The sequence below is a fragment of the Parus major genome, chromosome 2, assembly GCF_001522545.3.
Source record: "Parus major isolate Abel chromosome 2, Parus_major1.1, whole genome shotgun sequence".
NCBI classification, from domain to species: domain Eukaryota; kingdom Metazoa; phylum Chordata; class Aves; order Passeriformes; family Paridae; genus Parus; species Parus major.
In genome coordinates, this window is record NC_031769.1 from 93,693,589 (window position 1) to 93,711,323 (window position 17,735).

General features: G+C 43.2%; 1 protein-coding gene across 1 annotated transcript; it reads right to left on the reverse strand.

The window, feature by feature from the left end:
• Positions 1–718: 718 nt before the first annotated feature.
• On the reverse strand, positions 719–16,411 carry CNDP2 (carnosine dipeptidase 2). The gene is made up of 12 exons (XM_015618626.3): positions 16,334–16,411; positions 13,670–13,766; positions 12,586–12,729; positions 9,950–10,112; positions 8,305–8,393; positions 7,231–7,431; positions 6,376–6,460; positions 5,662–5,822; positions 3,247–3,411; positions 2,586–2,727; positions 1,851–1,998; positions 719–1,406 (listed from the first exon to the last, which is right to left on the reverse strand). The coding sequence occupies exons 2-12, from the start codon at positions 13,727–13,729 to the stop codon at positions 1,337–1,339; spliced, it is 1,428 nt and encodes a 475-aa protein (XP_015474112.1). The 5' UTR covers positions 13,730–13,766; positions 16,334–16,411; the 3' UTR covers positions 719–1,336.
• Between the last annotated feature and the right edge of the window lie 1,324 nt (positions 16,412–17,735).

A 17,735-nucleotide genomic window follows, 5' to 3' on the forward strand; every position in this document is an offset into this window, starting at 1 on the left:
AAACAAGCTTCAGTGAGACTGGAAGAGTCCCTAGCCCAACAGCTCTCCACTATTAAGTCTCCAGATCAAGCAACAGTGAAAACCAGGTAGAAGAGATATTCCTACTGTCTACCCTTCAAAGGAGGAATCATCCCATGCGGCTGACCTGTGTCAGGACACAGGACTGTACCATACTTTCAGAGCAAAACACTATCACTTGAAATACTTACCAACTTGAGGCTGCCAGTGTCAGTCAGATAATTCAGAAGCAGGCAGCCCAATCCAGTTCAGATAGCAAGCATTTAAGAGGTTTGCTTTTTCTGGAGTTTTTTGATGTAATAAAAGTATTGGAGTTTATCCGGTAGGCAGCTTGAAGTTGGATGTCAGTAGTAGTTGCAACAAGTGATCTCTTCTCCCCCTGTTTATGCCTACAAATGCCATTCACTCCCTTACAGTATTATCAGTTACACTACAGTGTGATGACCTGGTTTACAGAGCCAAAATTAAACATTTTGAGCTCGTTTTCTCTCCAGAGAGCTGGAGTTTGCAACATCAGCTTCAAGTCAACAAGTTCTCATAGAGCCAGAGCCCAGGAATAAAAATCTGGATTCCCACAACATATAGCCTGTGTAGCCATGTTGTTCATCTGCCCTTATAGCCAGAAAGTGTCCCTCCCACATTCTCAAAGTTACTTTCCCACCCAAGCCATTATTCAAACCTTAGTGACCAAGAGCCAAACTACAGCATGATTATTTATTATTCTTTTTTGGTAGTACAAAGGCAGCTTTACAAAAATGGCCAGTCGTCACTACCACAGTGAAATTTGTTACAACCTGATTCTCTGTAAATTGAAACCTGCAGGCAGGCATAAACTGTAAGAGACAAACTGCTCTTCCAAATCAGTCAGCAAGGACAGATGGCCTGCTACACTTTCAGCACATTCCAGTGTTGCCCCATAATCTTGACTACTTGTTTCCAGGACATACCCAGGAATAAGAACTTTAAGTTGGCTGGAAGTTCTGCCACTGCTGTGGGTGATTAAACTGCTCAGTTAACCATTCCTCTTCACTTGCAGGAAAAGTAGATGAAACAGAAAACTGAAGGGATATAGAAGGGATGAAGATGCAGTTCAAAACTACTGACCAGTTAAGGGTATAGTCTGTTCATTTAAAGTAAGCATGTAGAGAAGTATTTTTGGTGTATCATGTTCTTTGTCAAGTGGAACCGCCTGTTTCCCTCTCCCCCACCAAAGCAGTGGAGTGTTGGTAGAAAAGGGGAGCCATTTAAGACTTGGTAATCGATGATGTTTTGCAAGAAAACTCAGACTTCTGATCCATAAACCAGAAGGTGAGGTGTCTTAGTCCTTCAGCTGGGAAACTTCATAAAGGTATGCACCAAGCATCTTCACCCCCTGGATGTAGTTGTACCTGCAAAGAACATCGTTTCCTTTAGCCGTGTCTTCACTGAGCTGTATTTCTAGCAGATGTCCTATTTGCAAAGCTCACACATCAGTCCTAAGCACATGACAAACTCTACAGGAATTTCTGCTGCAGGCACCAGCCACTGCTCCCCAAACCCCTACATCTTCCCTGGCAAGACAGAAACAATGTCCTTGGGGGAGAGGGTAGACAAGCTTAGGGACCAAAATACAAAACCTGCTTCTGATTTCAAGTGTATCTATGTATAAATCAAGATTCAGCTACAAACCAGTTACCCAACCAGTTAGTCATACTCTGCTGGGAAGGATGGCACATTGCCATCCAGAGAATTAAAAAGCAAGAGCTCAGTTCTTACTGTTTTTAATAATACATGCCAAGACACCCTGGCATGTCAGGATTATCCTCCCGGAAAAGGAGGATATATTCGCTTACCTATTTAGTTTTTCATTTTGAGAGTGAGCACCATCATCTGCAGCTCCAACAGGAAGCAGCATGACATTCTTGCCTGTGGCTTCTTGAAAAGTAAGGGTAACAGGAATGCTTCCTCCCTCCCTTGTCAGGTCTGGTTCAACTCCAAAAACTAGAAAAGTGATACTCTGGTCAGTTTGAAGTCTATTTTTTTCCACAAACCCTCACTTAAGCCATCATGTACCCATTTGTACCAGGTGCTGGCCAAATCAGCCAGATTGCAAAGGCCACAAAACTGTGGATAGATATAGCACTGGAGCATTGTCAGTGTCAGAGCTCAGTTACATACCAATACTTCATCTGAAGGCCTGTCTGTACTCCAACACAAGTTAGAGTTGCTCTAGATGCCTTACACAATCTAGCAAAACTGATTAAGATTCGTGATGACAAACTTCGTTCAATTTGGCTTAGCAGGTGATCTGAACCAAAAGTCTCATCCTTATGCAAAAGCAACACCACACCAACAAACTTGTCCCAAAACAGTAGAAATAAACCTGATATCCAGTATCTTTCCTCCCTGTACCTCAGATTTCAGTGTAAAGGTTGCACATGACATGCTTCCTCACTTAGTGAGCCAAAGTTATTAGATATGAGTGCTGAACGCTAAGTATTCAGCAAACATGATCTCCTCAGTGTTTCTTGAGGTGCTGGAACAAGAGAATTTTCATCCTACCAATGCCAAGTGAAAAACTCACTGACCTGTTTTCATGGCCCTCCTACCAGCCATGTAGTGGGGGTGATTGAAGTCTGACACCCAGGGTTTTCCACCATGGCCTAAGTACACTTTGAATTTGTTGGGACTCTGCAGCTCCGCAAACTTTTTGTTCAAGTAGTCTTCAACCTGTAAGAAAGATTGAATATCATTCAATCTTATCTACTCTAAGTGTTTCTTGAGCACTGGCAAAGTTCATATTCTAAAAGCATCTTAGGGACTTGCAGGTCACTACAACTGTGCAGCAATACTTTTCCTATTGCTCTCACTTCATAGTATTCCTATGATTCTCTGCTCTGAAGACAGACTTTGTACTTTAGGCAAATTAACAGTATAAACAGTAGAAGAGTTAGCCAGTATGTCAAACACTGCGGCATTTCTGGCAGTCCAAGTGCCCTACAATTAGGTTAGAGTTTACTCCTAAGCCCTTGTGAGCTCAGAGAAACTGGGTAATCTGACCAATACAGTCTACTGGGGCACCACACGGGATTCCCTCAGTTATCTTGTGTTGAGGTGCAGTACAGGGAGGATAATAGGAAAGCCCATGAACAGAACTGCTTTAGAAAAACAGAAAAACTCTTCCCCCCAAGGCAAAGTGAACAGAAGTTTAGAGACTTGTTTGCATAGCAGCAATCCATCTCAGCTTACATTCTTTGTGACTTCTTCAGGAGTCATGTTTGGCACAAGCCTGATTGAGAACTTGCCAATCACCTTCCTAGGAATCACAGTCTTGGCACCAGAGGCTGAAAAGGCTCCTTCAATTCCATGGAGAGACAAGGAAGGGTATCTCCACCTGTGCATAAGGATATCTCTCTGCAGAAGCAAAGAGAAAGATGCAAGGTTACATGAAGTTTGACAGAGTTCCCTGGACTTATGATTTCTTCAACTTAAAAAAGAATTTGCAAGAAATAGTGTTTTTTCCCATGCAGAAATGCAGCTCATTGAAGACCACTCAGAAGGTGTTACTCCCATTAAGCACACATTTTGATAACACAGCTGGGTTCTCAGCACCTTAAGAGACTTAGCAGTTCTAGCTTAGATCTCTCCTAGCTCTGTGGAACTCGTGGAACATGACCAGTCTGCTTCTGATAAGGACACAAGTGCTAATTATAACATGCTCAGGCACAGTTTGTGGGCAACATTGAAAGTTTAATTCCCACTGCTTCAAGACAGGCAGGTGCATTCATAACCAAGACACTGCTTAAGTTCACATTTTCTAAAAGCGTCACCACTGCTCAGACTGAGGCTTACAGTGTGTTTTTCCTTATATCATCAGCTGCATTAAAAAGCCTGAACTCCAGGTTGATTAAACTGACCACCACTGCCTTCCAGGTACACTTCCTGGATTTCCTCTCTGTTACCTTGGACACAGCTGTTCAATACATTAGGTCCTGAACCAAGTGCAGTTGTTGAGCTGACCTGAGCAGACACAGGTACAGTGTCTCCAGACTGAACTTCACTGCAGAAGTGCAGAAAAACAAAAAATTTTACGTCCTTTAAGTTCCAAGTTTGGTTTTTTCCATGTACAACTGCTGTGGATGCTGAATGTGAGAGATCAGGCACGTAGTTTCATACAGACACTGTGCTAAATCACATAACTTTCTCACACTGGCCTGAGAAAGTGTGGCCTGAGAAACTGTGAGGAGGAACTCAAACAACCTTTGCAGGTGTTGTTTGTGTCCTTGTTGTTTACTTGCAAGAAATGGTCAAGGGGTGTTGTTCCTAACAGTCCCATGATGGTGATGTGTTGCTTTGATGACCAATGAGAGGCTTACCTTTTCAGACCTTCTTGAAATGGTCTATAAAAGAAGATCTGGAAGAATACAACTAGCTCTCTTTGCAACTAAGCTTGGAGTCTCTGTCATCACTATTACCATTCCTAATACAGTGTGACAAACTGCCTCCAACCTTCTCCCAAAGCAAATGCAGCTGTCAAAGTTCAAATCTCTCAAGCATGTTTGCTTCTCATCTGGAAGTTAGTCTTCTCTCCCTAGCCCTAAAGCCCTTCTTGCATGTAAGCAGCTTAGAAGTCCCTTAGCTGGAATTTCAGTTGAGCCAAGACTGAACAGCTTCAGTTCAGTATCACAAAGAACATCTTGCCAGATCCTCCTTATATCCAAGCTATAATTCATCCATTACTTTAAAGGACAAGGCTAAGCAAGGAAGCCTGTGTGCTCCCAGTTGATATAAACCTGAACATGTAAAGACAAGGTTGAGGATATAAATTGTTACTTTCACTTAAGTAAGTTTGAAGTCTTCTGACAGTACTAGTACAGAAGACAGACCTGCTTGACTTCTACAAGCACGTGTATCTGCTTTTTATGAAGGAGATGTATTTACATCTAGGGTTTTAACATTAGTATGTAATACTTGTAACCTTGTGAGATTCAATGCCGTTAAAAGCATCCATTTGGAGGGCTCCCAGGACAAAGATTTAGCTTTAGACGTGAGTTTTATTGAGCTTGAGATTGTTTAAAGATTTGGGCTGCCTAGCTCATGACTATAAAACAGTTCTTGTTTGCCAGGTCTAGGAACACGTTCAGCATGTCAGCCTTGAATTCAGCACAGCTAGGTTTCAAGCTCTTTACTCACCTAAGAAGCAATCATCTCTGAGCAACTATTTCTGATAACCCACTGGACTTCCTACAGATGTAGAAAATCAGAAGTTTTGTGTAGATTGTGACCTGACCTCTGGAAAGCTGCCAACATTATCTAGCATTAAGAGAACAGCACTAAAGTTCTGTAAACTAAAGTTTCAAATACTATTTATAGAGTAAGCAGCAAATTTAGAATTGTCAAGACTGTTTGAGTTAAACACAGGATAATCTAGAATACTTTTTCAAGCACCCAACATTAGCAGTTTCTCTGCGAAGTGCTAAGGATGCAGTCAACCATACAGTAAGCAAAATTATCTTCAAGGCATTCTCACCATTTTGATGACATCAGATGAATCATCTGCCTAATAAATTACTTAACTACACACACACCCACAGAAGCTTGTTTCTGTCTCCTACTAATACAGAAAACTTGATCTAGACAGGGTAGAGGAGAAGTGCAGCAAACCTTTGCATCATGCAGAAGTCTTGTTGCTCCTACATCTTTTGCATATTCTGTCAGGTCAAAATCAATCTTCTCATATAATGCCAGCTCCTCATCAGTAACAGGTGCCACTGCTTCATTAACACCTGGGATGAGGATTTTCCCTTTTTTGTCTACAAGACAGCCTGTAAACAAGAAGCACCTAATATCAGTATTCAACCAGATGATGTCATTGCTGGGAATACTTCCCTTGGGAAACAGAAGTCCTGGCCTTCTGAAATCTCTGTAAATGCAATGAAATTCTGACTTCTCTTTCCCAGAGCATGCACCACTCAGCATGGAAGACACTTAAAAGAATTTGCATGTATCCATAATGTGCACCTGCTTGCTACTGTATTTAATTCTACTGCTGGATTTCACTGGCTGTCTGAAGGTAGGATTCCCAAAGAGTTCAATATCATACAGCAGAATTTGAGAAGACAGCTGATTTAGTTAACATGCAAATTTGAAGCAAGGTTTTAGGGAAAGCAAAGAATAGATAGACAATTTCTTGGCAAGATCTTCACCATATTTCTGCAAGTAAGGCATTAGCTTTGGATACCTGGCAAGCACCATTTCACTGGTCATTGCTTTGCTACTGCAAACAGTCCTTAGCAGCTCTCCCACTGCAAATTCAGTCATGTTTGGATGGCTCTTGCTCCCATTTTAAATGCATTCAGTGAAACTGTGTTTTCTTACCCATTAGAGCAATGAGATCTGTCATGGCCTCATGTACCGAACCACCATAAACTCCAGAATGAAGGTCTTTGTCACAACATTCCACCTGATTGAAGAAAATGAAGATTCAGGTCAATTTTAGCACAGAGATATTGCCATGCAGGGAAGAACAGCCAAAGCCCAGCTAGGACTTTATCTGGTCAAGGGTCAAAGAGTGTCCCCATCATTTGTTGAAAGCAGAGGGTAGTGCAGTGTCAAGGGATGAGAAAAAGAGAGAGGTATTTAATGTCTTCTTTGCCTCAGTTTTCAATATCAAGATCAGCTGTCCTCAGGATGCCCAGCTCCCTGAGCTGGAAGTTGGTGATGTGGAGATGAGGAAAGCACATAATCCATGAGGAGATGGTTAGTGACCTGCTATGTCAATTAGCCACCCACAAGTCTATGGGCCCAGATGGGATCCACCCCACCCCAAAGTACTGAGGGGACTGGTAAAAACTTGTCAAACCACTCTTGATCATCCACCAGCAGTTCTGGTTGACTGGAGATATTTCAGCTGACTGGAAAAGCACAAATGTGACACCCATCTATGACAAGGGTGTATGTAGATGAAGATATCTATGCTATGAGACAATTCTTCAGTGAAGGTGCAGGCTTATCTTGCCTCACGCATCTGAAAGCTGTCCCTCCCACCCACCCAAATATCAGGATAGCAAGAGAAGGATGTTTAGACAATTAGGAAAAAATATTCCACATAAGTAGCCAGCTTCCTATTTTCTGAAAAAAAGCTGCTGCCATGAAGAAGTCTGCACTACCACTCTTGTCCAGTGGAAAATTCAGTTTAATAATACTGGATTTGCAGAGTATTTCAGCACTTACCTCTATGAAGTAGTAGCAGACACCTCTCAAACCATAAGTGATACAAGGCTTCTTCTTGCCTAGCCAGTAGTTGTCAGAAATGCAAACATAATCCACATCCTTAAAGAAAGCATCTCGCTGAGCAAAAATCAGTTCATCAAGGCCTTCAGATCCTGATTCTTCCATACCCTCTAGGCAGAACCTAATATTTACTGGAAACTCCTTTGAAATGAAAAATAAGAACAGATTAAGCATGTGAAAACACTCTACTCTTTCAGTAATCAGTAATTTTCATCTGTTGTGTTCAAAGCAGTAAAATGGACATGGCTAAAATAGTTCCATGACAGTGGAATTTGTTAATTATACATAAACTGGTTTAAAGTTTGGACTGTGCTTATGTTGAGGGCACTTACACCACCCTTCATTTGATGGAATCCAAACTCTTCAAAAAAGTCATAAAAACTTGTCCCCAAACCCCTTAAGCATGGGAACACAGCAGAAATCTGTTGCCAAAAGTAAGCCACCAGGCTAGGAAAACTAATATAAACTACAGTAGGAACAGAGCTTCCCTATCCAGTCTAGCATATTCCATATACCTAGACAGGAACTGAGAACTGGTTATTCCTCTCAAAAGCGATAGGAACTTGTCTTGCAAGATAAAGCAAACACCCTAAGCTATTTCTGATTGCACATTTTCTTTAACAGAAATAAGCAAGGCTCCCAGTTTTAATGTTACTAAGTTAACCTCCCCTTAGAGCTCAGTGGCAGTGAGACATTAAGCTTTGATAAAGGCCAGAGTAATTTGACATCCTTACATGACAGTGATCACATTTGATTATTCCTCCTGCTCCACATGCTTGCATATATATTTTCCTTTTCCAAGGAAAATTGTTAGAAGTGCAACCTAAGCATTTGTAAGACTAACTTGTCAGCAAGTCAACCCTAGTAGGAAATCAGGGAATTTACAGGACTATTGCATCATTCCTCCAACCAGCTGAATAAGCAGGCTTCCCTCACAAGAGTTTGTGACTTGGATAACATTTATTGCTAGATTCAGCTGTGTATGAAAAAGCAGAATATGTTTTGGGCACATACCTGGTTAGTTTGTTGATAAGCCTCCAAAGCATTCAGCCAGGCAAGCACTGGACCTTTGTCATCTGTTGATCCTCTCCCATACAACTTTCCTGCAGAAACAAGATACAAATTAACCAGTGAGGAAAACAATTAGTATGACATTTCATCTCTTCCCTAGAGGAGAACACTTTTTATTGGATTTTTTTTAACCCAGCTTATATAAAAAACTTTCATTTCTGATTCTTCATAAGTAGCAGTTTTACATCCTGCTTCACATACCCTTTCAAGTGGTATAGGTACAGGACTGCAATAATTCTCTCGCTTACAGAGCTACCCCACCTCTCCCCCTAGCTGCTGCCTCAATAGGAGTTAATTATGTCAGGAAAAGACATAGCTGCCTTATTTTTCAGAATCATATAATCTTCTACAAACACCTAAGTGTATAGAAACAAGTTTCCTGCTTTTAACAGAAATCTATCAAGTATTACCCTCAGTTTAATAATTCTTTGTTGGAAGAGTAAAAGTTCAGTAGCTAGTGACAAATCACTTCTGTGGATTCTCCAGATAAAAGTGGATCTCCCCAGAAATTAATCCAGTCAAAGATGAGATTCACAGGCCACAGAGTTCTCAGAAAATGTAACACATGGGATCACAGAACAGGCAGTTATCAGTGCAACTCGGAGCTGTGGCTACAACCCCTCAGCACTCCATGTAACCAGTGACAGAACAGGCCAGACAGCTTGCAAAGGTGAAGAGCCACTGGTGAATGTCTCTTGCATGCCCAGGCTGCACAGAGACAAGCCACAGCCTGAGGCAAGTCTATCTCTTGCTAGCAGATGAGATAACGCAGTTTAGTAACTTGGACTCTGCTGCCTATGACTAAGTGCCCAAGCAGAAGTACTAGTTAGCACAGACACTTTTTCTGGCAATCATTAATGCTTATGCAACACATGTGGTTGGTTAATGTCCTTCTATTGATATGACCTTTAACACTGAGAAAGTGAAACAAAGAAGAAGCTCTTGGTAGCACCAGCTTTTAATAGAAAAGGGAGTTTTAGTCTTCTTGACTGCTGGAAATGTTGTTTCAATGGGAGATACTGCACCATTTCTTCATCCTCATTTATGGGAGAGGCACAAGTTTTGGGGCACTACCTCTGCAAAAGAACTTCTGTAGTACTCATCGTAGAGCAGTTAAACACAAGGCAACCTAGAGAGGCTGATGTGCCACTCCTGTCTCCAGGCATAAAGAAGTTGTGTTGTGTATCTTTTCTCAGTAATGGTTCAAAATTCCTGCAGTCTGACATGATCTTACAGGCTTCAAGCTGTGAACAAGAAATTATTTCTAAAAAGCTTTTCGGCAACAAGCTGGTGCCATGGCAGCAGTTAAGGTTGTGCTGTAGCTACAAGGAAGAAAACATGCAAGTTACAGCCTAGACTATCAGAAAAGGAAACAATTCCAAGAATAGCTGAAATTTTGCAGCTCAACTTTTTTACCACTTCCCCCCTCTTGCACATTTTAACTTCAGTAATATTGAATAAACACCCATACCAGTTCTCAGTCTCCTTCCCCCTTTCAATCGATAGCACAGCTTTGGAACAGCTGAGGAATACCATACTTGTTACTGAAGCATTCAGTACTCAAGTTTGTGAAGCCTGCTGCTCTTACCATCTCTTTCTACCAGGGTGAAGGGCTCACTATCCCAGCCATCCTCCAGTGCTGCTGGCTGAACATCCAGGTGGCCATATACACACACTGTCTTTTTGCGTGGATCTGTGCCCAGTGTTCCCAGAACAATTGGTGGTAGGGGGATCTCTGATCCATCAGGCAGCTAGAAATAGGAAGGCAGAAGTTTTAGTAAAATGTGGAATGTCAGAGTTTTAGTCAGATACGTTAATTACTTCAATACAATGGAGGTTATGAGAGTAGAGGCACAGACAAAACAAAACTAAATCTAGTTAAACCAATCGTCGGAAGCAGGGTGCCAAAGAATGCCTGATGGCATCACGCCAGTTAGTTTCCTGACAAGTCCCAGTAACAGTCAAAATGTTCCAAGCCACTTAGAACTGTTAGCTTTAAACTACTGATCCTACATCAGATTTTAGCAGAGCAAGCTGAGTGCATGCCAAGCTGCTATATCTAATGCTGACGTGAGCATAAGTGATAAACTCCATTCAATACAGCATTCTGTGTTGCTTGGCACTGCACTTTCATCCTGTCCACAGTACACCTTTCTGGACAAAAATTTCCTGACAGTGGTGAGGCTGGGTGTAACATGTGGTTACACCCAAATAAGAACAGCATGGTATTTCTCGGAACCAGCCTACATTGTTACACTAAGGGCAGGGTGGTGCTGATGAACTCAGTTCAGGAGTTCAAGAGTTGAACCCGGCTTAATCCCTTGGAATACCCCATAAGCAATTATCACATGCTATTCCCAGTCAGCAAGTACTTCCCTTCCGCTGAACATGTACTTCTACACACTGCTCAGCAGATCAAGATCAGCTTTGACTTTTTGCTTATATGGGTCCCAAGCTCCAACTTTTTATCAACAGGTTACATCATCCTTGCCAGCTGCAACCCCACATGATTAAAGCACTACTGCAAGAATTTACAGTGATCAATACACAACAAATTGCTGTGCAGCAGTAAGGCAACTTTGATCTGACAAGTTCAGTTGCTTTACATTGTCCCTCAGATATAGCAGCAACACAATACACTGACTAGCTCTCTCTATGCTTAATATAAAACTGAACACTGAAGGTAACCCCTGCAGATGGATTACAGTTACCTAATTAAAATATTACACATATTACTCCAAAATCAATTATTGCTACCAAAAAGTTAGTGATAAAAAGAACAACTTTGAAGTAATTGAAACACTTTTGATGGGGTTTTAGGGTGTAGGTAGAAGCAGAGGTAGAATTAACCTTCATATTCCCTCCAAAGTCAGCTGTTTTCCTGCTGGAACCTGTAGCTACAAACAAGCGTAAATGCCCAAAGCGAGAACTTCCCAGAAGGTTCCCATAAACACGGATTTCAGTCAGCAGTCTTTCACACCAATTACAAGGACAATCTCCTAAAACTAGTAAACATTCCAGTACAAGGTTTTTAATGCCACTATCCAAATCCTAGTCTAACAATTTTGGTATGGGTCTTACTCTGAAGGCCAGTAGTGGCTAGGCACTTCTAAAGAGGAGTATATCAAGTGGATATTTCCCCAGGATGAGATTATCATTCTCATAAACACATACATTTCTGAGGGAAAAAAAAAAAAGCAGGTTGGATAGGTAAAAATGAGGAGGGAAGTCATTATTTTAATGATACTTTTGTATCTAGTAATAGAGCAATCAAAGCCTGTGACAAATGTAACACTTCTAAAAATGTCTTTTGGCAGATTTACTGAAACTTCAGTCAGTATCTTTATAGTCTATGGGTCTAAGGACCAATACCAGCCTGTTGTTTAAAATGTCTAACATTCTTGTTTGCAGGTGCTCTATTCATGTTCAGTTCAAAAAGTATTTAAATACATTTAATACAGTCCAAAACTTAATTCAGCATCCTTAACTGGGTCCCAAGGTTTACTATAAGCAAGGGCTTTTAACAGAAGGTTCAGACTGTGTGTCAGGAAAGACATTATCCTAACCCTAGCAGGGGTTAACCCCATTATCCATAACCCAAATAGGCTACTACCTTTCTAGGCCACTGCCCACAGGACACTTGTGTGGTGATCCTGACACAGAAGTCCATCAGACACCAAGGAATTAGCAACCCACAAAGATAACCTGAGTGCCCCAAAGCCTGTGTTATACTGCTGCACACACAGCTTCACCTTCCTGCCTGTATTGTGCTGTGCATATCCCTGGACTGCAGGATAAACTGAGCCACTTGACTGTAACCTGAAGGCAGCTCCCACTAGGCACTGGAGATTACATCACCTGCATGTCCTTGACTTAATCTAAAAGTGAAATTCTCACACAAAATCCCTTCTGTCAGTGGAGCTGAACAGCCTGAACAAATAAAATGGGAAAACACTTCTGTGCATGGAATCTGCACAGTATGTTGTACGCTGGTTGGATGCCTGCTAGATGCTGCACAGCTTGGATGTGCCAGTACCTGCAGGGACATAACTATCCATACTGTCCTCTTTCTTTATAATGGTAAGTCCAATAAACAGCCTTCTAATGGAGTCTAGGTGCCTTTCGTACTAGAAACACAAGACATCAGCACTTTCTCATGCAAAATACTTTGTCTTCTTAAGAGATTTTTTTTCCTACTAAGCTGACATGGAGATGTTCATGTACCTTTTGTTTCCCAATATCCATGAGTTTGGTTGTGCCTCCCAGTCGCTCAATCTCCTTCGCAGCAACCTCCATCATGCGCTTGATTTCACCCCTCTTCTCTGGCCATGCTGACACACTCTGGATTGCCACCCACTCTGCCAGGCGCTGGAGAGATGGAAGACAGGTTTTACTATACAACAGGCACCATGCAAATACCACACCACCTTCTAATTCAGCAAACACTGATTTAAGTCAGGATCAAGCTGAGGCAAATCAGCTCTGTCCTCTGCTCAAAGAAGAGCTTTTAACAGTTAATATTACTCTTAAAAGCTCTCTAAAAGCTCACTCATCTACAGCTGTCCCTGCTGCATAGCACAAAGTCAACAGATACATCAAGTAAGCTTAAGAGCATGACAGCTTGTCATATGTCAATTGTGCCTGTTTAGTTGCTGTTCTTTAAGTATACAGAACCAGCTAAAGTATTTTGGGCCTCTCAAAAAGACCACTTTAGCTTTTTCTCCCCATGTGAGTTCAGCAAGAACAACTGGCAGAAATTAAGCTGAAAACTTGGCATAGTTCATGCCTGAGTTCCCAGTGCTGTACCACTGATTCTTTCATGGGTGAAAGGGATTACAATACAACCTGTAACTAAACAGCAAGTCAAGCAGCAAAGTACCTCTTTGGAGAGTGCAACCTCTCTCTCTGTACACCAGAAGAAATTGTTTTATGCAAGAAAGCTTTGTTCCAGCCTCATTTATACTATATTTCATCTTCCATCTCCAAAGGAAAGAAACTACAAACCTAGTTTAGATTCAGAAGCCAGTGTCAGCTTCCTGTACCTCTAAATAGGTCACCAGTAGCACTATACAGTAATACATCATTTCCTAATAAATTTAATATGGACATTTAGGTTTTTGAACAGAACTATGCCTAAATTTAAGAAACAGTTTTTGGCCTGACTCAAATCCCTCACACTTGCTGCCTGTTCTTCCCTCTCTCCCATTACCTGACATTATTACTGGGCATATCAGATATATATAACAACAAACTTGAAGCTGACCACCTAACTTCTAATATCCCATAGCTGCCCATGCTGCAAACTTACCTGAACATAGAGGTCCTGGTGTCCATCAATGTATTTAAAGAGGGTTTCCAGAGAAGACATTTTTGGACTAGTTTTCAGAACAGTGTTGCTGAAGATTCTGTGACAGAAAAATAATTTAGCTTTCACAGTTTTAAAAAGTAACAGTCAGTAATCAAGAGCCACAGGAGACTTTCCCCTTTCAGCTTCTAATGCCACACACCAAGCTGTACTAATATAATACCTGAGGCTCTCCCTTTCATGAAATCACCACAGTGAAGTGGCTAAACAAAAGCATATTTAAATTTCAACACCACTCTTTCTGCCTCTCCCCTCAAAATAACTTTCAAAGTTAAACTGAGCAATACTTCAATGAAATCATACACTTCATTTTACTGTAGACTTACAGGCAAAATGTTACTCAAGTAAAATGCAACTTCAAAGAGTAGATTTCATTATGAGTTCAACTAATGGCACACCACAGGCTTGAATGCGGGTAGCCAAGTCCAAGAAAGAACCACATTTTTTGCTCTTCAGAGGAGGTTAAAAGCAGGCAGCTGCAGAATTGTGCTTTCTTCAACCTTAGTCTCAGCCTGCACTCAGATTTCACAAAAAAGGTCAGAATGAAGCCATGGGAAGAGGCCAGCCCCAGCAGGTCATGAGCAAGTGGTCAGTGACTACTTCAGTGCTACCACTTCCTTCTTTTTTATTTCAACTGAAGCTCACATGAGAAAACATAAGACCTCTGCCCTTTTCAGTTTTCTGTCTTCCTTAGGGTCTGAAATTAATACTGAAAAGAAATACTGTCCACTAAAGCAACAAAGCAAACAAGCTTAACTCTCAGTTAGAACTAAAGATACAGCACCTCATCTAAGCCAGGAAAATAATGAGCTTTACAAATCCAAGAATGGCTAAGGTTGAAAGGGACCACTGGAGGTCAGCTGGTCTAGGATGTGGCACTGCAACACATTACCCAGGATAGTGTCTAGGAGCCTTTTGAGTAACTCCAGAGAAGGAAGCTCCCTGAAGTGCACTTCTGGACCAAGTGCCTGGACTAGGAGGAAAAACTCCAGTATCTATGTAATACAGGCATATTCAGCAGCTCCAGCCACTGTGGTTCAGTATTTTGTTGAGTCAGCTTTATGCCAGGTCCTTTAAGCCTTTCTTCATTCTACACAGTAGTCACAAGACAGTTGTTAAAACATCTGACTCGTTGTCTTAGGATTTCTTGAGCAGCTGACTACTCTACATACCTGAAACAAATCCTTGCCAGCTTCAGATTGTCCCACACAACATACTGCAAATACAAGCACCACTCCAAATTTTCTTTCAAGCAAGGTTGCACTTGAACAGATACTGGTGTTTGACATACAAAAATCCTTTCCCTCACCAGAGATAGCATTGATTTAATTTAAACCATCCATCAAGTTTAAATTTGGATAACTAGTTTTAAACACCAACTAGGACAATCCCAATTCACTAGACAGGTAAGCATTCATTTCAATAGTCATGAAAGGTAAAAACTGAACACCTTCAGAAGACTACATATACATAACCAAATTACCAAGCAATGCTTCTCACTGAAGCTGGGGTTCCCTAATTAAGCCACCCTCCTCACATGCAGTTAGATCTCAGGTGGGATTCAGGTGGAGCTTTTCACAAACCAGCACGCAGGTATCAGTCTGCGGCATCTGACCCTCCCTTTCACTTAGCCGGTTCCTATAACAACCTCAGGACTCCAGCTTCACAGCATAGACATAAAACACACGTTACATGGATGCTGACATTCTGTCCAACACGAACAAGATCTGAACTACTTGGTAAGTCAGGGACTACTTTAAATATCACCTTAACTATAGTTAAATAGTTCTAAAATCACAAGGGCACTGAAGCAGACAAGTCACACTGAAAACTGAAAAGAAGTCTGCTCCAGAAAGCTTCAAAAGTAAGTATTGGTTAGTACATAGCAAAATGCTGGATGTTACTTCCCCCTTTCAAACCCCTTCAAAATCGGGGTTTGAACTTCCTGTAAACCCTTCAGAATGGAGAGCTGAACCCTTCCTACCTATGCAGAAGGGGCTCCACAGTCCTTTAATATAGAAGAATATAGAAGTTGCACCTTGAAATAAAATAACCCAAGGAACTATCGTTGCACCATTACAACTTCGCCCTCCCCATCTACAAACAGATGCCAGAGGAGAGCACCGAACCAAGTTAAGAGTGCTCTATAGCCACCTCTGAGCCACCCCATGCTCACGTCGCAGGCTCAGCACTTCGGGCCGAGGTTGACTTAAAGGTTAAACGTGGGACTTTCTTTACAGGGTTTTGCAGCACCGGGACGAGCCGCCCGCAGCCCCCAGGCTGGTGACAGCCCCGGGACGAGAATGAAGGAGACAGCGCGGGGGTAAGACTCACGGGGAAGGAGAGCGACAGTGAGGAAGGGAACAGGAGCGGAGAGGCAGAAGAGCTTCTCTCCGGGGACAACCACGGTTCCGCGGAGCCCCGAGGCGGAACAGACACTCCCCACCGGGGCACACGGAACAAGGCCCGGCCCGCCGGCGGCGCCCGCACCCGGCATTCCCGGCTCCTCCACGCCAGGCCGGAGAGGGCCGGGGCAGTCACCTACGCCGGTGCCGCCGCACCACCCGGGGGACCCGGTCCCCCCGACCCCTCCCGACACTCACTCACCGAGCCCACGCAGCCCTGGCTCCCACCTGAAAAGAAAAGCACGACCCCTGCCACGGTGCTTTAACTACCCCCGCGCCAGCCCCGCCCCGCCCCGCCCCAGCCAATCAGCGGACAAGAAGCTCATCGGGGGCAGGGCTTGAGGCGGAAAGGGGCGGGGCCTCGGCCCGGTGCTGCGGCCTGCCGGGAGGCGGCCCCTGTGGGGCGGGGCCTGAATAATAATAATAATAATAAAGGGAAATATAATGTATAGGGGAATGTAACATGGAGTCTCGGACAGAGACCAGTCTGGACAACTGAATCATTCCAGCCGAATCTGGGAGCACCCTTATGGTCTTCCTACATTTGTGATTAGATAGGTTTAATAGATTTAGATGTGGTTTAGACAAGTCCCTAGAATCATAGAATCAATTATAGGATGTCCTGTGTTGGATGGGATACACAAGGATCATCAAAGTCCAACTTCTGGCCCTGTACAGGACATCCCTAAAAATCACACCATGTGCCTGAGAGCACTGTCCAAGCCCTTACTGAACTCTGTCAGGATGGTGCTGTGACCGCTTCCTTGAGGAGCCTGTCCCAGTGCCCAGCCACCCTCTGGGTGAAGAACCTTTTCCTAATATCCAGCCTAAACTTCCCCTGACACAACTTCAGGCCATTCCCTCGGGTCCTGTCCCTGGTCACCAGAGAGAAGAGATCAGTGCCTGCCCCTCCTCTTCCCCTCATGAGGAAGTTGTGACTGCAGTGAGGTCTCCTCTGAGTCTCCTCCAGGCTGAACAGATCAAGTGAAAACTGCTCCTCACATGGCTTCCCCTCAAGGCCCTTCACCATCTCCATTGCCCTCCTTTGGACACTCCCTAATAGTTTAATATTTTTTTTTTTTATCTTGTGGCACCCCGAACTGCCCCCAGCACTGGAGGTGAGGCTGCCCCAGCTCAGAGCAGAGCAGGACAATCCCCTCCCTTGCCCGGCTGGCCGTGCTGTGCCTGATGTCCCCCAAGGACAGGGTTGGACCTCCTGGCTGCCAGGGCACTGCTGGCTTTGTTCAACTTGCCATTGACCAGGTCTCCCAGGTTCCTTTCTGTGGCACTGCTTTCTAGCATCTCATTCCCTGGTCTGAACGTACAACCAGGATGAAATTCCATAGCTGGGAGCTCAAGAGCTGGAAACAAGCGAGAAACCGTGAGGCATGCTAGCGTGTCTATGAGCTGCCGTGGGGGAGAGCTACATAATTTGTGAACTTGGCTGGTGGTGCTGTGTGGAGTAAGGTCAGTGCTAGGGCCTTGCACAAGGCTGGTCTGGCCACAGGCTGTGCTGAGCTGGAAATTCACAGGCTGATGCCAGCTTTGGTTTGTCTCCAGGAAGTTGTCTGGGGCTGGGGCTGTCCTGGTGCCCCCCAGACACC

Bases quoted from the DNA above. Each gene is read 5' to 3' on its own strand.
- CNDP2 (XM_015618626.3), bottom strand. From the start codon at position 13,729: ATGTCTTCTCTGGAAACCCTCTTTAAATACATTGATGGACACCAGGAC. The intron at 12,730-13,669 runs GTAAGTTTGCAG...CCATCTCTCCAG, and splicing joins ACCAGGACCTCTATGTTCAG to CGCCTGGCAGAGTGGGTGGC. The intron at 1,999-2,585 runs GTCAGTGAGTTT...TCACTTTTCTAG, and splicing joins TAGGAGGGCCATGAAAACAG to TTTTTGGAGTTGAACCAGAC.